The sequence below is a fragment of the Oncorhynchus mykiss genome, chromosome 4 (genome assembly GCF_057628025.1).
Source record: "Oncorhynchus mykiss isolate SJ-2025 chromosome 4, ASM5762802v1, whole genome shotgun sequence".
Taxonomy (NCBI): Eukaryota; Metazoa; Chordata; class Actinopteri; order Salmoniformes; family Salmonidae; genus Oncorhynchus; species Oncorhynchus mykiss.
In genome coordinates, this window is record NC_143025.1 from 38265990 (window position 1) to 38291994 (window position 26005).

Below are 26005 nucleotides of genomic sequence, written 5' to 3' on the forward strand. Positions count from 1 at the left end.
CACATTTTCTCTAACAATAAATAAACAAATATGTATTTTACAATTATAAGGAAGGTGAAATCTTATACTTAGTAATTTTATAAATACTATATTTAGACAAAAATGTCACTTCAAGCCTTATTCATACAGTTTTGTTAAAAAGGAAATACGTCATATAAAATATTACATATTTTTATCATATTTGTACTGTGTACTTGAGCTTGTGTCCTCAAATGTGACTACACCTCTGCAATTTACAACTAATTTTACCAGAAAGGTGAGATGTTAACCTTTCTTGGACTATTACTAGTTATTATTACTAATAACTAGCATTACTAGTTATTGTTTAAATAATTACTTTTGGAAATTAGGTAGATTACATTTTTAATTACATTATATTACATTTAAGAGTTAAATTCAATTCTTTGTAAGTCTGTTTCTCTATAGTGACCCGTTTGTGTTTCAAAATAATCCATTTTTATAGAGAGCTTTGTGAGACATATGATAACGTCTAAAGGTCATCAAATTCCTCCAGTTTCCTTTGACAGCCGCCTTGGAAAAGGTGAACATGAAAGGTAGCTTATCTGTCAGGTAGGAGTCTGTTTGTCTGTCAGGGCTCTTCAACCCTGTTCTTGGAGTCCTACCATCCTGTAGATTTTCAGTTCAACCCTAATCTAGCGCACCTGATTCTAATAATGAGTTAGTTTATAAACTGAATCGGGTTAGTTATAACTGGGGTAGGTGAGAAAATCTGAAGTGCCGACGACAGTTTACTGTGTGTGTGTCTTCATCCTGGCTGACACCATTACAGACGCCCAAGGGGAGATGAAGCCTGAGCTCCTACTGGTCCTGGGCCTCCTAAGTGCCCCCATATCCCCTCATCCAGGTGTGTGTGTGTCTGTGGGCATCCTAAGTGTGCCAATATCCCCTCATCCAGGTGTGTGTGTGTGTGTCTGTGGGCATCCTAAGTGTGCCCATATCTCCTCATCCAGGTGTGTGTGTGTGTCTGTGGGCATCCTAAGTGTGCCCATATCCCCTCATCCAGGTGTGTGTGTGTGTGTCTATGGGCATCCTAAGTGCGCCCATATCTCCTCTAGAGTAGGGATGAAAGATGGTAACATTGAGTTCAACCAACATAGAAAACATGTTAGATTGGTGCGTTAAAATCAAAAATGATTCAGTCAAAAAGAGGGCAGTTCACACACAAAACAGACAAACTCCAAAATGTTCATTTTGTGACTTTTACTGTGTTTCTTTTCTTGTTTGGAGGCGCATGGTGAAATATATTTATTTCAGTCTAAGCCAAACTCGGCCTACGGAACCCCAAGGACTGAGCTCAACCATTATTTAGATACAAATATACTGATCAATAATATAAACACAACATGCAACAATTGAAACAATTTTACTGAGTTACAGTTCATATAAGGAAATCAGTCAATTAAAATAAATTAGCCCTAATCAAGGGATTTCACATGACTGGGCAGGGGCGCAGCCATGGATGGGCCTGGGAGGGCATAAACCCACCCACTGGGGAGCCAGACCCAGCCAATCAGAATGAGTTTCATCACCTGTCCGGGTGGCTGGTCTCCGACCATTCCACAATTGAGGAAGCTGGATGTGGAGGTCCTGGGCTGGTGTGGTTACATGTGGTCTGCGGTTGTGAGGCTGGTTGAACGTACTGCCAAGTTCTCTAAAATTACGTTAGAGGCAGCTTATGGTAGAGAAAATCAGATTAAATTATCTGGCAACAGCTCTGGTGGACATTCCTGCAGTCAGAATGCCAATTGCACGCTCCCTCAACATCTGTTGCATTGTGTTGTGTGACAAAATATGAACATTTTAGAGCGGCCTTTTATTGTACCCAGCACAAGGTGCTACTGTGTAATGATCTTGCTTCTTGATATGCCACACCTGTCAGATGGATGGATTGTCTTGGCAAAGGAGAAATGCTCACTAACAGGGATGTAAACAAATTTGTCCATAACGTTTTAGAGAAATAAGCTTTGTGCGTATGGAACATTTCTGGGATCTTTTATTTCAGCTCATGAAACATGGGACCAACACTTTACATGTTGAGTTTATACACCCTGTTTTGCAATGAAGGTCTACAGTAGCCTTGACAGCATTCTGTCGGAGGTCAGCTAACTTTGTCCTCCTCTGGGTGTTTTCGACTTCAATACAAAACCTAGGACGCTCGTGGTTCTCACCCCCTTTCATAGACTTACAGTACACAGTAATTATGACAACTTCCGGAGGATGTTCTCCAACCTATCAGAGCACTTGCATCATGAACTGACATGTTGTCCACCCAATCAAAGGATCATAGAATGGGGTCTAATACTGAATGCATAACCTACAGCTAGCTAGGACTGCAGTGCATAAAATGTGGTGAGTAGTTGACTCAAAACGAGAGCAAGATTATAGTTGAACAGTTTTGACAAATTAATTTATTCAAACATGAAGGAGATGCAAGAGAGAGAGAGAGAGAGAAACACAGAAAGAGAGCGGTTTGTTGTCATTTTTGTTGTCATTGTCCACTTTCACTTACTTTGCTAGCGAATGCAGGTAGCTAGTCTAGTTTATACAAACAGCCGGCGCAAACCGAGGGATGCTATGTTAGCTAGCTGGTTATGACTATCCAACACTGGAACTCTTCCAAGTCAAGGTATGTTTTGGGTTTTACTAATTAACTGCTAAATTGCTTACTGACTGTACACTGTACTGCATGATTGTAGCGGGTTTACTAACGCATTAGTTCTATTAGCTATGTTGACTATGACGTTACTTTAGCTAATATGGTGACAATGATGTAGGCTGTGTTTTGAGGTTAGTGGTTATGAAATGAAGGTTTTGCTTGGAAAGTTTTTTTTTATCTGGTCACAACTGTGTTGTGCATTGAAGTCTACAAGTGAAGGGAAAAGGTGAGTGGAGGAGAGCTTGTAGATGCGAGAAGGAATACAATGAGCTGTTTGTATGTGGCTATGAAAGTGAACTGTTTGTGTGTGATCAGGGGTGTATTAATTCTGCTGATTATGTTGAAAAATGTTTCTTAAATGGAAAAAAACTTAACGAAACGGGGATAAACAAACCTGAATTTGTACAATAGAAACTCTCGTTTGCAACTGTTGAAATAATGATTGCACACTAGATCAGCTAGATGCAGGCAAGAGTGTGCAAGGCGGTATTGAATGTGTAGCATTCAAGCAAAACATCTGTACATGTGTCACTTATCTTTCACCTCAAATCTTTCTCTCGAGCTATGTGCACCTACGTTGTAAACTTTCATTCATAGGCTAGTTCGTAGCAACCTCATGATGGCTATAGGGAAATTCAAATATCATAGTAGCCTAAACCTATCGATGTTACATTGAACAGCCGCATATACCCCCCCCCCCCCTCCCCCATTTGACTCTATGTAAACTGGAAACCACATATCCTGAGGCTGCATTTATTGTAGCTGGGGGTTTTAACAAGGCTAATCTGGAAAAAAAATTATATCAGCATATCGATTGTGCAACCAGGGCTGGTAAAACCCTAGATTATTGTAATTCTAACTTCCGCGATGCATATAAGGCCCTTCCACGCCCTCCATTCGGTAAAGCTGACCACGACTCCATTTTGTTGCTCCCTGCATATAGACAGAGACTAAAACAGGAAGCTCCCACACTCAGGTCTGTTCAACGCTGGTCCAACCAATCTGATTCCACGATTCAAGATTGCTTCGATCACGTAGACTGGGATATGTTCCCAAACAACAACATTGACGAATATGCTGATTCGGTGAGCGGGTTTATTAGCAAGTGCATCGGCGATGTCGTACCCACAGCAACTATTAAAACATTCCCAAACCAAAAACCGTGGATTGATGGCAGCATTCGCACAAAACTGAAAGCGCGAACCACTGCTTTTAATAAGGGCAAGGTGACCGGAAACATGACCAAATACAAACAGTGTAGCTATTCCCTCCGCAAGGCAATCAAACAAGCTAAGCGTCAGTATAGAGACAAAGTAGTCGCAATTCAACGGCTCAGACACAAGAGGTATGTGGCAGAGTCTACAGTCAATCACGGACTATAGAAGGAAAACCAGCTCCATTGCGGACCAGGATGTCTTGCTCCCAGATAGACTAAACAACTTCTTTGCTCGCTTTGAAGACACTACAGTGCCACTGATATGGCCCGCTACCAAAACCTGCGGGGTCTCCTTCACTGCAGCCGAGGTGAGCAAAACATTTAAACGTGTCAACCCTTGCAAGGCTGCAGGCCCAGAAGGCATCCCCAGCCACGTCCTCAGAGCATGCGCAGACCAGCTGGCTGGTGTGTTCATGGACATATTCAATCAATCCCTATCCCAGTCTGCTGTCCCCACATGCTTCAAGATTGTTCCTGTTCCCAAGAAGGCAAAGGTAACTGAGCTAAATGACTACCGCCCCGTAGCACTCACTTCTGTCATCATGAAGTGCTTTGAGAGACAAGTCAAGGACCATATCACCTCCACCCTACCCGACACCCTAGACCCACTCCAATTTGCTTACCGCCCCAACAGGTCCACAGACGACCCAATCACACTGCACACTGCCCTAACCTATCTGGACAAGACTTATGTGAGAATGCTGTTCATCGACTACAGCTCAGCATTTAACATCATAGTACCCTCCAAACTCGTCATTAAGCTTGGGTCTCGACCCTGGGTCTCGACCCCACCCTGTGCAACTAAGTCCTGGACTTCCTGACGGGTAACAACATCTCCACCCCGCTGATCCTCAACACTGGGGCCCCACAAGGGTGCGTTCTCAGCTCTCTCTTGTACTCCCTGTTCACCCATGACTGTGTGGCCATGCACTCCTCCAACTCAATCATCAAGTTTGCAGACGACACTACAGTGGTAGGCTTGATGACCAACAACGACGAGACGGCCTAGAGGGAGGAGGTTAGGGCCCTCGGAGTGTGGTGGAATTAAAATAACCTCACACTCAACGTCAACAAAACAAGAGAGATTATAGTAGACTTCAGGAAACAGCAGAGGGAGCACCCCCCTATCCACATCGACGGGACAGTAGTGGAGAGGGTAGAAAGTTTTAAGTTCCTCGGCGTACACATCACGGACAGACTGAAATGGTCCACCCACACAGACAGTGTGGTGAAGAAGGCGCAGCAGCGCCTCTTCAACCTCAGGAAGCTGAAGAAATAAGGCTTGTCACCAAAAACACAAAAGCTTTTACAGATGCACAATCAAGAGCATCCTGGCGGACTGTATCACCGCCTGGTACGGCAACTGCTCCTCCGCCCATAACCGTAAGGCTCTCCAGAGTGTAGTGAGGTCTGCACAAGGCATCACCGGTGGCAAACTACCTGCCCTCCAGGACACCTGCACCACCCAATGTCACAGGAAGGCCAAAAAGATCATCAAGGACAACAACCACCCGAGCCTCTGCCTGTTCACACCACTATCATCCAGAAGGCGAGGTCAGTACAGGTGCATCAATCCTATAGAACATTTGTGGGCAAAACTGAAAAAGCGTGTGCGAGCAAGGAGGCCTACAAACCTGACTCAGTTTCACCAGCTCCGTCAGGAGGAATGGGCCAAAATTCACCCAACTTATTGTGGGAAGCTTGTGGAAGGCTACCTGAAACATTTGACCCAAGTTAAACAATTCAAAGGCAATGCTACCAAGTATTAATTGAGTGTATGTAAACTTCTGACCCATTGGGAATGTGATGAAATAAATAAAAGCTGAAATAAATCATTCCCTCTGCTATTATTCTGACATTTTACATTCTTAAATAAAGTGGTGATCCTAACTGACCTAAGACAAGGATTCTTTACTAGGACTAAATGTCAGGAATTGTGATAAACTGAGTTGAAATGTATTTGGCTAAGGTGTACGTAAACTGTAAACAACTGTAATCAACCATTTAAAACATATTTTACATACCAGCTCTAAAGTCATTTTGGATTAAATACACATGTTTCCTCAATCTCCACACGACACCCCATAATGACAAGCGAAAAAAGTTTTTTGAAAACAGATTTGATTTTTGCAAATTTATAAAACAGAAATAACATAAATACCTTATTTACATAACTATATTGAGACCCTTTGCTATAAGACTCGAAATAGAGCCCAGGTGCATCCTGCTTCCAATGATCATCCTTGAGATGTTTCTACAACTTGATTGAGTCCACCTGTGATAAATTCAATTGATTGGACATGATTTATAAAAGGCACACATCTGTCTATATAAGGTCCCACAGTTGACAAGTGTCATGACGTTGCCCTGTTGGTGAGGTTTATGACCCCCATAAATACCTTTCCCCCTTTCCTCTCTCTCTACTCTACAGAGTGTCTCTTGGAATGCCCTTTGTTAACATAGAGAGAGTCTGAAAACATCAAAATGTTGGGGACTAGAACCATGTTTCGGTAATCCAACCAGTTGAAAATATGCGTTGGTACTTAAAGAATATGATGTCAGATCACTTGTCATCTGAGACATTATTACTGATGATAGGATGACATAAACTGTATCTTGGAAAGTCTACACATTATAGTTATTAGATTCACATGGAATTGGTGTGCAATTTAAATGTTTAAATATGGAACTATTTGTGAAAAGATTAAATTAATTTTAGCTTCTAAATGAGAGAATGGTTTTCATAGAGTAAAAACTCTGCTCACTCAGTGGCCCTACCCAAGTGAACAGACGTTGGTTGTAAACTATGAAACACGCCCTTCACCCCACCACTATATAACCCTTTACAAATATGTAACATTTTTAGGCTGTAACCTAACAAAATGTCAAGGGGTCTGAATACTTTCCGAATGCACTGTATATATACACCATATAAACACTCACTCATGCACACACACAAAACCCACACACATTCACATACACTACATACGCACCAATGGCGGTCAGTGCTGTTTAAGGTGAGGGAGGATGATACTTTCTTTTATGAACATAACCTTATTTCTATTACAGCATACTGTCATTCATATTATATTCACCCAGCTTAATGTAACATCGACAGGTTTAGGCTACTACATGATGCTCAAATTTTCCCTGTACTCATCATGAGGTTGCTACAACCTAGCCTATGATTTAAAGAAAGTTTACAATGCAGGTGCACACAGGTCGAGAGAAAGATTTGAGGTGACAGACAGTGACACATTGACAGATAGTGACACATTAAATATTACACTCTTGCCTGCATCTAGCTGATCTAGAGTGTAATCACTAGTCCAGTTGCAAACAGGATTTTTTATTGAACATCTTCTAGATACATACAGTATCTTGCCCCCTCTTAATTTCTTTCTTTCTTCCCTATTGGCCAGATGTTCACAACAAATAATGTCATTTCTGGAATGCCTTAAGTGTGGAAATACAGTATAGTAATCCAGACTGAACAATATTGTAAACAGCATTACAACCAAAACGAGAGGTATCTGTGTATGACACATGGAGAAATGGAAAACAAATGTAACCACTAAACATCTGAAAGTAAAGCCTGAGGGGAAAAGTGCATGCCAGAGAGGAGTGAGAGAAGGAAAGATTGAAACCTGTGGAAAGGGGAAATAAAAGAACATACAGATGTAAGATCTTAATTGGATCACCCTGCAACGCAGGACATTTTTTACTTGTAGTGTATTTGAAGTTTAAAAAGGTTTCTGAGGTTTGTAATTTCCACTTCTAAATTTCAAACTGGCTCAAATGAAGATCCTATATCTGTACACTCAGCTTATTTACCAATCTAATTCCACCACTCTCTCAAACCAGATCAGGTGCACTGTAAACCCTAACGTGCTGATAAAACCTGTTGCACTTAATATATAGTACAGTTACTTAAAGTACAGTTACTTAAAGTGATTTTGTACTCATTACTCTAACCTATAGAGTCACTGTGACCCTGTAGGTGGTTCAGATTTGAGTTGTGTCAGTTCCTGTGTCAGTTCATCAAGTTCCGAGGAGAATGTTCCATGGGCACGCATTCGGATCTTATATTGACGCCTCCCACGTTCACACTTCATGTACGCTGTTGCTACTCTGTTTATTATATATCCTGATTGCCTAATCACTTTTACCCTTACCCACATATGCGTACTGTATTACTTTAATTACCTCAACTACTGTACTGTACCTTGTACCCCTGCACATTGACTCAGTACTGGTACTCCTTGTAAATAGCCTCATTATTGTTTTTTTATTGTGTTACTATTTCCTTTTTTATTTAGCAAATATTTGTCTTCCTTTTAACTCAACGTTTTTCAGAAAGTCTACAGATGTTGTATTCCGCGAATCCGACTAATAACATTTGATTTGATGCACATCTCTCTCTCTCTCTCTCTCTCTCTCTCTCTTCTGTCTCATGCATATGGGTCTTTCTATAAACTAGGATACCAGTGAGGATTTCCTACACTGGACAACTTGTAACAGCTGTTGATAAGTCATTGATAATAATCTGCCAATTTGTTCACGTCATTACATTAAAATATAAGGGGGAATCATAACTATATTCAATAAAATGCACCAATTCATAAGTTCTCCAGCTCCCTTATAATTATTTGTGATTATGTTTTTTTTATTTTTTTATCCGTTTTTGCAAGAGATGTGGCCACTTTCATTTGTTTGCCACCACTTCAATTGAAGGGGGTTGTGCTACTCTGCTGCAGTAAAACCGCGTGTGGTTATTATGAGGACGATAACATCTAATGTTGGCTTCAACTTGGCTTTCCAAACAAATCCTTCCATTAAAAAAGGAACCTGGTTTTTGGTCACTTTCTCATAATAAAAACAACAATGGTGAGATTAATGATACAGCTAATCATGGTCTTTATTATGTGTGCCTGTGTTGGCCAAATACTGTAGATTACAGAAATATCTCCATGCATGCATCCAATCTATGTATTTAGTCAGGCAATATCCACATTATTTGCACATATTTTAGAATGTAAAAATAATTTCAACATCAAGGCTTAAAAAATGCATTATTCTTAAAGTGGTGAAGTGGTACACTTCATGCATGCCTTTTGGGGAGGTGGGTTCTACAGTATATTAGGCCCTATATGTACAATTATATCAACTATACAATTGTATTACGTTGAGGTCCTTGAAAATTACAATTAAGTGCTTGAAAAAGTCCCTGAAAGTCCTTGAATTTGACTTGCCAATGTCTGTATGAACCCTGCTTAAATGATGTATAATCCTAGGTCTATGTTGTTGCACAGGTGGAGCTATGGGCTAATTTGCATATATAGACTTTTATTTCTTTAAGTACACATGAAGAACTGCATTTAAAAAGTTTTTTTTTTTTTTTTTTCAAACCATTTTGAAATGTTTATCCCAATGTCACACATTGGCCCCATTTATGTATAGAAAGACCCATATGCACACATGATATTAGTGTTCTGTTATTAAAAGGGACTTTGTGTCTCATGGCCAGGAGTTGGTTATGATTACACACTGTCCTTACTTTCCCTGTTCCTCCAGTCCCACTGTGATCTTCATTCTGATCTACATGGTTGCATCACCACCTGGTATGGAAACTGCTCGGCCTCAGACCGCAAGGCACTATAGAGCGTAGTGTGTATGGCCCAATAAATTGCTGGGGACAAGCTTCCTGCCATCCAGGACCTCTATACCAGGCGGTGTCGGAGGAAGGCCCTAAAAATTGTCCAACTCCAACCACTCTCTGCTACGGCAAGTGGTACCGGAGCACCAAGTCTAGGTCCAAAAAGGCTTCTTATTAACAGCTTCTACCCCCAAGCCATAAGACTCCTGAACAGCTAATCAAAGTGCTACCCAGACCCCTCTTTTACGCTGCTGCTACTCTCTGTTTATTATCTATCCATGGTCACTTTAACTCTGCCTGCATGTGCATATTACCTCAATTACCTCGACTAACCGGTGCCCCCGCATATTGACTCTGTACTGGTACCCCTGTATATAGCCTCCCTATTGCTATTGTTATTTTACTGCTTTTTGTTATTTTAAATGTTTTTTTTTCTTGTCTATTTTTTACATAACACATTTTTTTCTTCACTTCTTAAAGCATTGTTGGTTAAGGGCTTCTAAGTAAGCATTTCACTGTAAGGTGAACCTGTTGTATTTGGAGCATTGTGACAAAACATTCGATTTGATTTGATTGTTAGAGTTTACAGTGGACCCATCAAACCTGGCAAAAATCTGCTGTCCGTTCTACAGCTTGCTGACAGGAAGTGACAAACTGTGTTCATATCCTTTCCTCCTTCCTCCTGTGTGTGTGTGTTATGCGTGCGTGCATGCATGCATGTGTGTGTGTCTCTCAGGGTGTCGTATTGAGTGGGATGAAGTGAGGTGCTAACATCCATTCTTTCTGTGTGGGTGCGTGTGTGTGCATGCATGCCTCTGTGTGCGTTTCTCAGGGTGTCGTACGGAGTGGGATGAGGTCAGGTGCTGGTACCGGGCTGATGTGGGCCAGATTGTCAATGTGTCTTGCTCAGACATCTCCCAGCTCTTCGCCAACAAAGGTAATGATGTCCAACCTTTCACCTTTAACTTTGGCACTATCCTTTGACCTTTGAGCGATTTGTCCCTGAGCAGTTTTTCCTGGACAATATGCCTCTGCTTCTGGTTACCCTTTAGGGTCTATAGGCTGGGTAATGGCATATGGTTTGTGTGACAACTGCTGATGTAAAAAATAACTTTATAAATACTTTTCATAGATTGATTGATTGACCTTTAAACATGGCCTTAACCCACACATCACAGTGGGGAGAAGTTTATATAAGCAGAACCAATGTAGCTTCTGTAGAGGTGTAAGGAAGGATGTCAGTATGTGTGTGTTTCCTGATCAATCCACTGATGTATATCGAAAGATCAGAGGTAAAAGCTTCTACTATTAGTTGGGTCATTAATAGCGCATGCAAACACTAAAGATATGAATCAGTTGGCGAATAAAGGCTTCTGCATGCTTCAGGTCGACGGGTGCATACCCAAACTCGTATAGGTTAACTTCCTGAGCATTTCTTTATGCTCCTTTGGCACAAAACTACCTCCATACTTCCATTGGTTTGTACGGGTTACCGTCAGACGAGTCCCGTGACACTCGTGGGGGTTGTAGAGAAAAATGGAGAACGTCATCATGTTCGTGAGAGTCTCCGCTTTCCATAGTGGTTTGTAGCTCAAAAGGTTCGGACGCTGTAGACAGATGTTGGCACATCAGCGATACCAACTTCAGACGAGTCCCGTAGAGCAAAACACAGTAGTACGTTAGCCAGCAATACACAACATGGGTTCCAGTAGACAAACTAAAGTTAGCTTAGGTGGCTTGCAGGAAAAACAACTTACTTAGCTAGCCAACGTATTCCACCTGCACTCTTGGTGCTGGCATCGGCTGTAGCTGAGCTTCTAGCTAAATCCCCCCCCAAAATGTAAATCCTCTTTGCTATATTCTGGTTGAAACATGTATGGTTGAATGTCACCATGTACAGTGCCTTGCGAAAGTATTCGGCCCCCTTGAACTTTGCGACCTTTTGCCACATTTCAGGCTTCAAACATAAAGATATAAAACTGTATTTTTTTGTGAAGAATCAACAACAAGTGGGACACAATCATGAAGTGGAACGACATTTATTGGATATTTCAAACTTTTTTAACAAATCAAAAACTGAAAAATTGGGCGTGCAAAATGATTCAGCCCCATTCAGTTAATACTTTGTAGCGCCACCTTTTGCTGCGATTACAGCTGTAAGTTGCTTGGGGTATGTCTCTATCAGTTTTGCACATCGAGAGACTGAAATTTTTTCCCATTCCTCCTTGCAAAACAGCTCGAGCTCAGTGAGGTTGGATGGAGAGCATTTGTGAACAGCAGTTTTCAGTTCTTTCCACAGATTCTCGATTGGATTCAGGTCTGGACTTTGACTTGGCCATTCTCATTCTAACACCGGGATATGTTTATTATTGAACCATTCCATTGTAGATTTTGCTTTATGTTTTGGATCATTGTCTTGTTGGAAGACAAATCTCCATCCCAGTCTCAGGTCTTTTGCAGACGCCATCAGGTTTTCTTCCAGAATGGTCCTGTATTTGGCTCCATCCATCTTCCCATCAATTTGAACCATCTTCCCTGTCCCTGCTGAAGAAAAGCAGACCCAAACCATGATGCTGCCACCACCATGTTTGACAGTGGGGATGGTGTGTTCAGCTGTGTTGCTTTTACGCCAAACATAACGTTTTGCATTGTTGCCAAAAAGTTCAATTTTGGTTTCATCTGACCAGAGCACCTTCTTCCACATGTTTGGTGTGTCTCCCAGGTGGCTTGTGGCAAACTTTAAACAACACTTTTTATGGATATCTTTAAGAAATGGCTTTCTTCTTGCCACTCTTCCATAAAGGCCAGATTTGTGCAATATACGACTGATTGTTGTCCTATGGACAGAGTCTCCCACCTCAGCTGTAGATCTCTGCAGTTCATCCAGAGTGATCATGGGCCTCTTGGCTGCATCTCTGATCAGTCTTCTCCTTGTATGAGCTGAAAGTTTAGAGGGACGGCCAGGTCTTGGTAGATTTGCAGTGGTCTGATACTCCTTCCATTTCAATATTATCGCTTGCACAGTGCTCCTTGGGATGTTTAAAGCTTGGGAAATCTTTTTGTATCCAAATCCGGCTTTAAACTTCTTCACAACAGTATCTCGGACCTGCCTGGTGTGTTCCTTGTTCTTCATGATGCTCTCTGCGCTTTTAACGGACCTCTGAGACTATCACAGTGCAGGTGCATTTATACGGAGACTTGATTACACACAGGTGGATTGTATTTATCATCATTAGTCATTTAGGTCAACATTGGATCATTCAGAGATCCTCACTGAACTTCTGGAGAGAGTTTGCTGCACTGAAAGTAAAGGGGCTGAATAATTTTGCACGCCCAATTTTTCAGTTTTTGATTTGTTAAAAAAGTTTGAAATATCCAATAAATGTCGTTCCACTTCATGATTGGGTCCCACTTGTTGTTGATTTTTCACAAAAAAATACAGTTTTATATTGTTATGTTTGAAGCCTGAAATGTGGCAAAAGGTCGCAAAGTTCAAGGGGGCCGAATACCTTCGCAAGGCACTGTATATATAGTAATAAAGGGACTCGAGGAACTCATACACCACCAAAACGACAAAACTGATAGCATTCAATCATACAGTGGGATGAAAATGCAACCGAACATATGAACAGGAATGACATTTACTCCCACAGGTCGGGTAAAAAGATCTAGCTGAAAACCACACCCTTACTAAGCCAGCCTCCAGTCCAGGGTTCCTCTAAGAACCTTTTGCTACATCGAAATGTTAAAGGTTTCTCAAAGAATGCCACAACTAACCAAAGATGCCAATATGAATCCATTGACTGCAGGGGTTCCTTGAGGATTTCCAGGGTTCCTTGAGTGACCACTAATTCTAGGAGTGTACACCAAAGAAAACAAACACTGTTATGGCCTCTCATGGCTCGTAAAATGGTTGACATTGGATAAGGTGTTTAAACATGATAAAACACACGCACAGTGATGAATGTATGTTCTTAAAATGACTACACTAAGAACGTCTCCATGGAGTCAGAAACACACTCTGTGGAAGTATGTGTGTGTTGACCAAAATGAATGTGTGAAGGCAGGGAAATATGTAGTCTGTATTGGTTTGATATGTGTTAACCAACATTAATGGGTAAGTTTAGGGAAATATTATGCGTTTTTTGGTGTGGAGGTTTGTGTATATGGCTTGTACTTCTCAATGACAGGAAGAGCAAAAGACGGAGAGTGTGTGTGCGTGTGAGAGAGGGAGATAAATATAAAAAATGTAAAGAACAAGAGAAAGGGAAAAACCCCTTGAAGCATTATCTCAGTGAAACTTGAGCTTGGACTTAAACTTTAAGAGTGAGTGGGAGTAAAGGGCGGGGGTTGTCAATATGAACGATGACCTCATAACTCAATTAAGAGTGGGAGCTAGCCTACAGAGCACTCCCTGGATTCCCTCCCCCGCAGACTCAGTCAACGATAAGTACACCAGAGGCACTTAGAGCCACGGAGGGAAAAATAAAGAAATAATCAAAAATCAAAGGGTTCAACTCTGAGAGTGAGGAGGAGTGTGAGGATGAGCATTATTGAAGCTTGTTAGCCACAGTTGTTCAGTCTCTACTGTCCCTGGAGTTTTAGCCTTAGCCCTCAGTTATGCTATGCTACCGCTAGGCTAGATAGTACTGCTGAGCCATCCACTCACCCACCAAACCTGTCTTACCATGGCTGCAGGGCTACAGGCCTCCATGCTATGGCCACTATCCACTTTATGCTAATGCTAATACAGAATCTAAAATCTCACTGGCATCTTATCAGTCAAGCCGCCCACTCTTCACTATACTGTTCAATACCCCACAATCATTCTACTACCGCTCACCGTCTCACTGTGGAGCAAGGTACTGGATGGGTGAAGTTATAATTTATTATCCATAACAGCCAATAGCCAGCTTCACAGTCCCATTGTGTTAAACCCTCTTTAACCTCCTTTTCTCAGTAAGCTGCTGTGTTGATACAGGGCTACTGAGCTGTTATGAAGGTGTCATTAGTGGATAGTAATTCACTACTTCTACAGTGGGAGGCCAGAGGCAGGAGAGAGGGGGCAAGGAGATAGCATAGTGGAAGATGCTTAGTCTACAAAATAAACACAACACCTATTCTCAAAGCCATAATCAAATCTCATGCGTGGGTAAATAGCAACATCAACGCAAACTGAGTGTGGACCAAGGCATTCAACTCTGGTCAGATTTCTGGGGATATGAATGAATACAAAACTACCCAAATTCAATCAACGTGTAGCTCTCGTAGTTCATTGTTATACAATGGGTGGTGCTAATCCTGAATGCTGATTTGTTAAAACCACATTCCAGCCGGTGTCTATTCTACAAGTTACCACCGGCTAAATCTAAAACGTTAAAATGCCTATTTACTCTGTTCCATCTGATTGCGCAATACACTTTTTCATCAGCCCTGCCAGACAATTTATAAACTCTCCACTATAAAAAGCATCGAGACATTAACTCACATTTATTTTAGACTAACATTGTCATGCCCTGACCATAGTTTGCTTTGTATGTTTATAGGTTTTGTTTGGTCAGGGTGTGATCTGAGTGGGCATTCTATGTTGTATGTCTAGTTTGTCTCTGTGTTTGGCCTGATATGGTTCTCTGATTGGGAACCATATTTATGTAGCCTGTTTTGTCATTGGGGATTGTGGGTGATTGTCTATGTTAGATGCTTGTGTCAGCACATTTGGTATATAGCTTCACGGTCGTTGTTCATTTTATTGTTTTGTTCAGTTTACTTTGTGTTTTTTCGTCATCTATTAACATTATGCATTCACACCACGCTGCGCTTTGGTCCGCTTCTTACGACGATCGTGACAACCATTTCGTTTTTAACAGCGGAGATTTGTATAAACCTCGCTGCCTGTCTCTCTGATATTTGCAACATGGTTTTAATATTCAAAGTCGATCTCCGGCTGTCCCATAGTAATGAATGTGTCAGGAGTCGGAACGAGAGACAAGCAGGCAGCATTTCTCAGCCAGTCAAAATCATGAGTCAGCTGGCATCCTTTTTATGGATACATTCAAAGAAATGTAAATTGAAAAAAGGTCCAACGAAATGAAGTGCAGCTAGTTTGTAGTCTTTCCAGCTTCAGTTTGAAGTGATTGTGTTAGCTTTGTTATTGGCTCCACTGAATAACAGTGTCCTAAAGAGAGAGCACATTTTCTATGCCAGGTGAAATCGTGCCTCATGAGCTCATTCTTATGGATCTATCCAAATAAATGTCACTAGAAAACAGCTTAAACAAATGCAAATCAAATCAAACTGTATTTGTCACATGCACCGAATACAAGTGTAGACCTTACCGTGAAATGCTTACTTACAAGCCCTTAACCAACAGTGCAGACCTTACCATGAAATGCTTACTTACAAGCCCTTAACCAACAGTGTAGACCTTACTGTGAAATGCTTACTTACAAGCCCTTAACCAACAGTGTAGACCTTACTGTGAAATGCTTACTTACAAGCCCTTAACCAACAGTGCAGTTCAAGAAGAGTTAAGAAAACATTTGCCAAAAAAACTAAAGTAAAAAAACAATAAAAAGTAACACAATAACGACGCTATATACAGAGGGTACAAGTACCGAGTGTGTAGAGGTACAGGTTAGAGGTCATTTGTACATGTATTTAGGGGCGAAGTGACTATGCATAGATAATAAACAGCGAGTAGCAGCAGTGTACAATACAAATGTAATAGTCCTGTGGCCATTTGATTAATTCTTCAGCAGTCTAATGGCTTGGGGGTAGAAGCTGTTAAGGAATCTTTTGGTCCTAGACTTGGCGCTCCAGTATTGCTTGCTGTGCGGTAGCAGAGAAAACAGTCTTTGACTTGGGTGCCTGGAGTCTCTGACAGTTTTTTGGGCTTTCCTCTAACACCGCCTATTATATAGGTCCTGGATTGCAGGAAGCTTGGCCCCAGTCATGTACTGGGCCGTTCGCACTACCCTCTGTAGTGCCTTGCGGTCAGATGCCGAGCAGTTGCCATACCAGGCGGTGACGCAACCGGTCAGGATGCTCTCGATGGTGCAGCTGTAGAACTTTTTGAGGATCTGGGGACCCATGCCAAATCTTTTCAGTCTTCTGAGGGGGAAAAGGTTTTGGCGTGCCCTCTTCATGACTGTCTTGGTGTGTTTGGTAGATCGTTGGTGATGTGGACACCAAGGAACTTGAAACTCAGCTACTTTGTTGTTATTCTGGCTGCACTATTTGACGTGACTATAAGTTAGCCATAGTTGGCTAGCAAGCAAGCAAGGGATAAGAATGTGGCCAGCCAGTATGGCAATGGAACAATTACAACAAACAACTGGGTACAGAACAAATACAGAACAAAAAGACTGAACGACTGGGTCGTGTCTCTGGCAACCGAACCGATAGAAAGAAAATGCAGCTGGCTTGGGTAGCAACCCTAGATTTGTGTCGGGACTATATATTGTGGAAGGATGAAATAGTATGAATTAATTCATTAATTAATTTAATGAAAATATGTCAATCATTATTTGAATATGTTGTTAACCCATCGTATAAAGTGATAATGCCCTCGACACCGGTGTTTGCAGGATACATTGGCATGGTTTGCCGGCTCTTGACATCGTCTCTGGCCTAACAACACCCGTGCTAATATATCCACCAAACTCCAGCTTCTCTAGCATTATCACTTAAATAACCAACGGTTCTGAGACACCAAGACTACTCCATGGCTATTCTAAATAATACAATGTTCTCATCGATGTGTCTAATAACTGAACACCCAATACTATCCATGGTAGGGATTGTAATAAAACACAACAGGAAAACAATAAATACTTGAATTGATAAAGAAATAATCTACAAATATACCTTACTATTCAAGATAAGGAATGTTGTAAAATAATTAGTATTATACTTTCTATTCATATTATTTAGAAATAGATTTTTTTTTAAACAATATTAGAAGGGATAATTATTGAAATAATACATCTTCTAATAAAAAGAACTGAAACACAAAAGTACTAAAAAGCCTGAAATTACAGTACCAGTCAAAACTTTGGACAACAATTACAGTAAAAATAAATAAAAACCCTTGAATGAGTAGATGTGTCCAAACATTTGAGTGGTACTGTAGTTAGGTAGTAGTAGCAGCAAACGGCTCTAGCAACTCCTGTGGCGGGCCGGGCACATGCACGCTGACTTCGGTCGCCAGTTGTACTGTGTTTCCTCCAACACAATGGTGCGGCTGGCTTCCGGGTTAAGCGAGCAGTGTGTCAAGATGTGCGGCTTGGCAGGGCTGTGTTTCGGAGGATGCATGGTTCTCTCAACCTTCGCCTCTCCCGAGTCTGTACGGGAGTTGCAGCGATCGGACAAGACTGTAAATACCCATTGGATATCATGAAATTGTGGAGATAAAGGGGTAACAAGTATTTTAAATATAAATAACTAAAATAATGTTAACCATTTGTGCATACTGAGCGACGTATAACTCCTATCTGTCTTATGTACAGCTGGGTACCCTTGCTTGAGTCAAGATGAGCTTAATGTTGGCACAACTGCCTATCTGCTAAGTAGCAGTGTACCCTAAAGAAGCACCACCAGGTACTATCACAGAACTATATGGGAAGCCTAATCATGTGGTCTGCACGAAGTATATACTATAAGCAACCTAAGTAATAAGCACCCAGCCAACCACCTGTACTGATATGCACTGAACTTTATTACGAAGACAACTGAAGCAAAGCTATTGACTGTGAGCTGAACGGCGACATAGTGAACTATTTAATGCATGGGAACTCGCAGATGAACTCATCACTTTTAGCATCCAAAATCTCCTTGGCTTTTAATCTAATATAGAGTTCGCAGGAAGTAGAAGACCACGCCCTATGATCTTCAGTGTGGATGCAGGGCCAGATAGGGAAGCCGCTGAAGCAGCGCCAAATCAAAATGAATGGCTGCGTTTATCTCAGGGGTATGCCCGCAGCGTTGGCAGAGGAGACGGAGCCGTGATGAAAACCAATATCTCGTTTGCCAGCATCAATGATAAATATTGAACAGAGGTTCGCCAGGTGCTGCCCGTGTTCAGCATGCAGGCCGCATAACATGAAAGAGAGGACAAAGCGGTGTTAGTTCTGGTGACGATGACAATGTTCCACAAGTGAGAGTCCGTAAAGCAAACCTAAGCGATCACACAAAAGTAAAGGGAAGGAACATTTAGTGTATTCAGACGGAAAGAACCCCTAAAGTCATCATATGGACCGCCTCTGGAAAAGTGTAATGTCAACTCAACACTGTTGCCTTAACGTGAACTCAAACTACTGAGAGGAGAGAAACTCTGATATGCATGTTCGCTGCTTCTCCATAGGTCATGAAGAGTAGGCAGACAGATGGATTCTTGAGCAGACTGCATGCAGACGGGTCCTGACGCCCAATATGAACTGAAACCCTGCTATTGGAGCATGACATGGCACATTTCCCGACTGAAATTGGAATAGAAAAGGCATACAGTGGGGAGAACAAGTATTTGATACACTGCCGATTTTGCAGGTTTTCCTACTTACAATGCACGTAGAGGTCTGTAATTTTTATCATAGGTACACTTCAACTGTGAGAGATGGAATCTAAAACAAAAATCCAGTGTCACGAACCTCGCCGAAGATGGTGCCTCTTCCTGTTCGGGCGGTGCTCGGCGGTCGTCGTCGCCGGCCTATTAGCTGCCATCGATTCCCTTTCCGTTTGTTTTGGGTTATTGGGTAATTGGGTACACCTGTTTTGTATTAGGGTTTGTTTGTAGGGTATTTAAGGGCACTAGGCCCGCTGGGTATTTGTGCGGGCTTGTTTTTGTTACTCTGTGTTTGATGGTGTGATTTATTCGTGTATTTATTCTCCGGACTATTTTGTCCTGTTGTTTGGACTGGCAACTTATATACGCCCTGTGTGTTGGCGTGACTGTTTTGTTGCGCTGGGGAATAAATTTGAAAAACGACTGAACCCTGCTCTCTGCGCCAGATTCCACCCACCACACCTAGTTGATCGTAACATCCAGAAAATCACATTGTATGATTTTTAAGTAATTAATTTGCATTTTATTGCATGATATAAGTAATTGATCACCTACCAACCAGTAAGAATTCCAGCTCTCACAGACCTGTTAGTTTTTCTTTAAGAAACCCTCTTCTCCACTCATTACCTGTATTAACTGCACCTGTTTGAATTCGTTACCTATAAAAAAGAAACCTGTCCACACACTCAATCAAACAGTCTCCAACCTCTCCACAATGGCCAAGACCAGAGAGCTGTATAAGGACATCAGGGTTAAATTATAGACCTGCACAAGGCTGGGATGGGCTACAGGACAATAGGCAAGCAGCTTGGTGAAAAGGCAACAACTGTTGGCGCAATTACTAGAAAATGGAAGAAGGTCAAGATGACGGTCAGTCACCCTCCATGCAAGATCTCACCTCGTGGGGCATCAATGATCATGAGGAAGGTCAAAAAAGAGGGATCAACAAAAAAAACAGGGATCAGCCCAGAACTACACGGCAGGACCTAGTCAATGACCTGAAGAGAGCTGGGACCACAGTCTCAAAGAAAACCATTAGTAACACACTACGCCGTCATGGATTAAACTCCTTCTTTGGAGGGAGCTGAAGGTCCGTATTGCCCAGCGACAGCCCCGAAACCTGAAGGATCTGGAGAAGGTCTGTATGGAGGAGTGGGCTAAAATCCCTGCTGCAGTGTGTGCAAACCTGGTCAAGAATTACAGGAAACGTATGATCTCTAATTGCAAACAAAGGTATCTGTACCAAATATTAAGTTCTGCTTTTCTGATGTATCAAATACTTATGTCATGCAATAAAGTGCAAATTAATTACTTAAAAATCATGCAATGTGATTTTCTGGATTTTTGTTTTAGATTCCGTCTCTCACAGTTGAAGTGTACCTATGATAAAAAATTACAGACCTCTAGATGCTTTGTAAGTATGAAAACCTGCAAAATCGGCAGTGTATCAAATACTTCTCCCCACTGTATGTGCTTATATAACAGCGGACATTTTACAGAGAGAAGACCATACAGTAGACTTCTGCAGAGCGGCACAACTCAGCCATGACATACCATCACATAGCATAAAACATACAGTATTACTAACAATCCCCCAAAACCGCAACTAACAATAGCTACGTATCCACCTCATCTAAACAGCCTAATGTCTAACTGAAATTGCTCAACAGTGGCTGATGCATCTGCAGCATGCACAGTGTGCACAGGAAGAGTGACCTGATAATCACAATCTAGACCTACAGGGCCAGCCGACTAGAGCATACAGGTCGCAGTGGTGGGTGGTATAAGGTGCTTTAGTGACAAAACGGATGGCACTGTGATAAACTGCATCCAGTTTGCTGAGTAGAGTGTTGGAAGCAATTTTGTAGATGACATCGCCGAAGTCCAGGATCGGTAGGATAGTCAGTTTTACTAGGGTAAGTTTGGCGGCGTGAGTGAAGGAGGCTTTGTTGCGGAATAGAAAGCCGACTCTAGATTAGATTTTCGAATGGAGATGTTTGATATGAGTCTGGAAGGAGAGTTTACAGCCTAGCCAGACACCTAGGTACTTATAGATGTCCACATATTCAAGGTCGGAACCATCCAGGGTGGTGATGCTAGTCAGGCGTGCAGGCAGCGAACGGTTGAAAAGCATGCATTTGGTTTTACTAGCGTTTAAGAGCAGTTGGAGGCCACGGAAGGAGTGTTGTATGGCATTGAAGCTCGTTTGGAGGTTAGATAGCACAGTGTCCAAGGACGGGCTGGAAGTATATAGAATGGTGTCGTCTGCGTAGAGGTGGATCAGGGAATGGCCCGCAGCAAGAGCAACATCATTGATATATACAGAGAAAAGAGTCGGCCCGAGAATTGAACCCTGTGGCACCCCCATAGAGACTGCCAGAGGACCGGACAGCATGCCCTCCGATTTGACACACTGAACTCTGTCTGCAAAGTCGTTGGTGAACCAGGCAAGGCAGTCATCAGAAAAACCGAGGCTACTGAGTCTGCCGATAAGAATATGGTGATTGACAGAGTCGAAAGCCTTGGCAAGGTCGATGAAGATGGCTGCACAGTACTGTCTTTTATCGATGGCGGTTATGATATCGTTTAGTACCTTCATGTAGAACCCACACATTTGGAACAGCACAAGTTGGTAGATATGAGTCATGCTCAGTGAGCTGCATCAGGGTATAAGATGCCTGCATACGCACTATGTACAAGCATGCATGATAACACAGATAAACATGCTTACTATTATCCTAAAATGATGAGCCATCGTACTGCAATGCTCCAGAAGATGCCGTGGAAGGAGTAGCTAGTGTTCACCTCTAGGCAACCACAACCTCTGTGTGCTCTTGCAATAATAGCAAGAATGCCATAACACTATGTGCAGATGATACAGAACATACAGCCAGGCATGAATAACACAACATCCACCTACTGTAGATGATGTTTACGGAGCCTAACCTGCACGCACTCCCATAATGCAATATTGGCAGCCATGCCATGTGCTTACTGTGTGTAGAAAACGAAGCAAAGAATATCAGCTGAATGTACGTACATCTGAATGTACGAGTATTCACACCCAAATAAGAGTTGCAGCATAAACACATAATATAACTAGTACGTAAAACATGAGAATAACAAAATGCACAGAAATTGAATTACATTTTTTTCTGATTGCTTAGGCACTATCTTTGAAACTATAGGCTATTTTTTGCAAAACTCTACACACTAACCACAAAACCTTACACCAAACCAGCAAAACAGTACACATCTCTGGCAAAAGCAAACGATTCTTGCAAAACTCTTAACTCTTTTAAAAATGATGTTTTTGCATCAATACAGTACACACAAACCATTTGAATAAGCACACGAAGCACTGATAGTATAAATGAAAAACACTTAACTGTGTGCAGGGTATAGCAGTTTGCAATAAAGTCTAATCATACAAACACACATACACACAGGTATCCAAATGTGTAAAGTATGGATGTGTTTTCCGAACATAACACACTATCAATACAAATGTCACGACTCCTACCGAAGGTGGCTCCCCTTCCCATTCGGGTGGCGCTCGTAGTCACCGGCCTACTAGCTGCCACTGATTCTTTCACCCCCCCCCCCCCCCCCTCCCCCTCTTGTCTGTTAATTGGTTACACCTGTTGTTTATTTGGTGATTAGTTGGGCTTTATTAGCCAGCCTGCTCTTTGTGCTGGATTGTTTGTGTGACTAGTGTGCACGTTAGAGGTTAACGTGTTTTCCTGTTCGTGTTTTTATTTGCTGGACTGTTTTAGTCCCCGTGTTTGGGGCATTTGGTTTTGTGTGCGCCCTGTGTTTTCGTGGGGTGGCTTATGTTCGCAGTTTGTGCATTAAATAGCACTACCCTGAAATATCTGCGTCCTGCGCCTGACTTCGCACCCACTACACCCAGATCGTTACAACAAATGAGGGAAAAGTTGTTTTTTATTCTCAAAATGTTCTAACACTTCTCAAAGAAAAAAAAGCAGTAGAAAAAACAAACATTTGTGCTAGAAAAAAAGACAATCCACATCACATGCGATGTTGTCCTGAGCTAGGCAGCGTGGAAAGTATCGCCTGGAGTGCCTTATCCAGGCCTGGCATGACCCCTGACCGATGTCTCCACAAGCCTCCTCCATTGCCTGTAGAAAGGGTATGCGTTGGTGGGGCTGGAGATCATACACCTTCCAACGCCATGCAGAGAATAATTATTCAATAGGATTCAAGAACGGAGAGTGTGGGGGAGAGATTGAGTGCAATTGAAAGTGGGTGACCTGTGAACCAATTGCGGACCACAGCAGCCTGGTGGAAACTAACATTGTCCCAGATGATAACGTATCTGATGCTCTGGCCACTGGTCATTAGGGATTAGTCTGTTGTGGAGGGTGTCCAGAAATGTGATAATGTGTGCAGTGTTGTATGGGCCTAAGATTGCATGATGGTGAAGGACGCCGTTTTGACTAATAGCCACACACATTGTTCTGTTGCCACCACGTTGTCCCAGGACGTTGATGATGGCACGGTGTCCGATGATATTTCTGCCGCGGCCCCTTGTTTTTGCAAGGTTGAAACCTGCCTTGCCACTTATATTAGCTCATGATGCACTTCTAGCTCCATGACTCTCTGAAAGAGACAAAACAATGTAGCACAGTACGAAAAGACAGGGATCAGTCAATATGATGTAGCACCATACACTTCCAGATCCAGTACCAATGACAGGATAGTATAGCTTACCTGCACATATTCATATCTCAGTTGTATCACACGGTCTGAGTTCATTTTTCGAAAGGGACTCTATACAGCTGCTTCATCCTAATTATGTTGCGTTTCAGTAGACGAGACAGTGCAGAGAGACTCACTCTGTTAACGTTTTGGAATATGGTGTTATATGCCATTATGTGGTCCTGCAGTTCTGAGTCTGATGCAGTTATTTGCAATGACCATATTTACAATGTGGGTCTCCTGCTCTGGGGTAAACACTCTTGCACCAGATACTAGTTTTCTTGCAGTTCTGTAAAAGTATTTTAATGGTTTTAGTGATCCTTCCCATTATGAAAGAACGGTACATATTACTGTACCAGTAAGACTACAGCACTTACAGTTACTTACCGGTTCTCAATATCCGGATGATACCTGCAACAGTATAGCAGCTCATATTTGGTTGAACCCGTTGCCCAGCCCCCCCTCATGCTCATCCCATGGTACATGGGAATCAGAATGACAGTTTGGGACCTTTTTTTCCCTTTTTACACATGTCACAGTGGGGCTGAAAAATTCCTTGTGTGTCCCTGGGGCATCCAGGAGGTCCACACTCTAAAAAGAAAAGGTTCCTGGAGTACCCTTTAGGGGTTCTTCATATTGAAACTGTAAGGGAATCCCTATAAATTCTTCAAATAATCTCTTTTAATGGATCCTCAAAGAACCTTTTGAATTACTTTTTGGGGTACAGTTTTTTAAATACCCCTGATATTATTATTATTATTATTAATGATAATAATATGCATAACCATTACACCACATTTTATTTCTCAGTTTATTATGATTTTAGTGGCAACGTAGAATAAAAAAAATCCTAATCTGCAGAGCCCCAAGTCCAGTGGGTATTTCCTCTGGTGTGTTGATGTTAATGTGTTGATGTTCTCTGTATCCATAGCCAGAATGATTTTGCAGTGCGTGGCGATTGAACAGGTTGCTTGTTATATTGTGAGGTTCTAATTCTCAGAGTATAAAATACAACGGACACTAGGAAAGCTCAAACCAAGTTTACTCTTCCCAGAGGGTCAATACAGCTGCATCAGACAACAACATTTTACACAAGCACTGATATTTAACCCTTCCTCCTTGGCTGAGTCTCCTCCTACTCATCTGAACAAACATTGTATCTTCATGTATCGTATATAAGTGATATGGGCCATAAACTTTTCTTTGTCCCTTAACGTGACCTGACCTCGACCCCCTTCATCACTAATCCATGGCTCTCTCAGATTATCAATGTCTGCCATATGTGATCGATTTCCCAACACTCAGTACATTCCAAGCTTAATTCCCCCCACCATATACTTTCCTCCTACAGATAACCATTAACTTCTGATGTAGACCCTCTAAACCTAAGCACTCAATGTTTAAATATGATTCCTGATAATTAACCCTATCCCAAGTTTAAGAGTTAGTACCCAGAATCCATCAATATTCATCAGAGAGGTAGGAAGGGTGAAGTCTGTGAATCCCCAAAAATGTAATTATAAGATTAACAGAACACACAACAGTATTCATACCTTAGTTATTGTGGTGAATGTGAATGAAAAAATCTGTTTTGATAATGGTTTTCATACACATACCTTCTCCATAATGTAGAGGCCTGTGGCATATTAATTGAAGAGATAAGGGAGGAAGGAGGTTGGTAAATGTGATCTGCATAACATACCAATACCAATTGACATACCTTTGTATGCATCCCAGTCCGTGTGCCTGCCGACACAGACACAAACGTGAGCAATTCAGTCATCTGCACCCAATACAGCTAGCCTTCAGCATATTCTTATAGCCTACATATTCTTACCTCTTCGTTAATTGATATCCATTGAATTGTGTCCAGTCATTGTTTTAGAAAAATTTGCACAAATATGAAAAGACAGATGGTATCACCATTAAACAATATCAATTTAGATCATATAAGGGACAAACCTGAACTGAAAAATGTAAAGATCTACTCAATTTAAGGTAAGTGCCTTAACCTGCTGTCCTTTCAAATTCAAATCAAAATGTTTCAGTTGGGCAGTTAGGTGCCTGCAAGAACCCCCACCAGCTAAGGAGGTTCCTTGATGAATCCCATTCAGTTGTACAACTGAATAGGTATCCCCCTTTCCCTTCTTGGTTGAACCTTTTGGGGTCCATTTT

At 41.8% G+C, this 26005-nt stretch overlaps 1 protein-coding gene across 1 annotated transcript in view; it reads left to right on the forward strand.

The window, feature by feature from the left end:
• Positions 1-26005, forward strand: part of LOC110520956 (pituitary adenylate cyclase-activating polypeptide type I receptor-like) — a 60614-nt gene that overhangs the window by 18064 nt on the left and 16545 nt on the right. The window contains exon 3 of the mRNA XM_090230776.1: positions 10382-10486. Coding sequence (XP_090086902.1) covers positions 10382-10486 — 105 coding nt within the window. The remainder of the gene's footprint in view (positions 1-10381; positions 10487-26005) is intronic.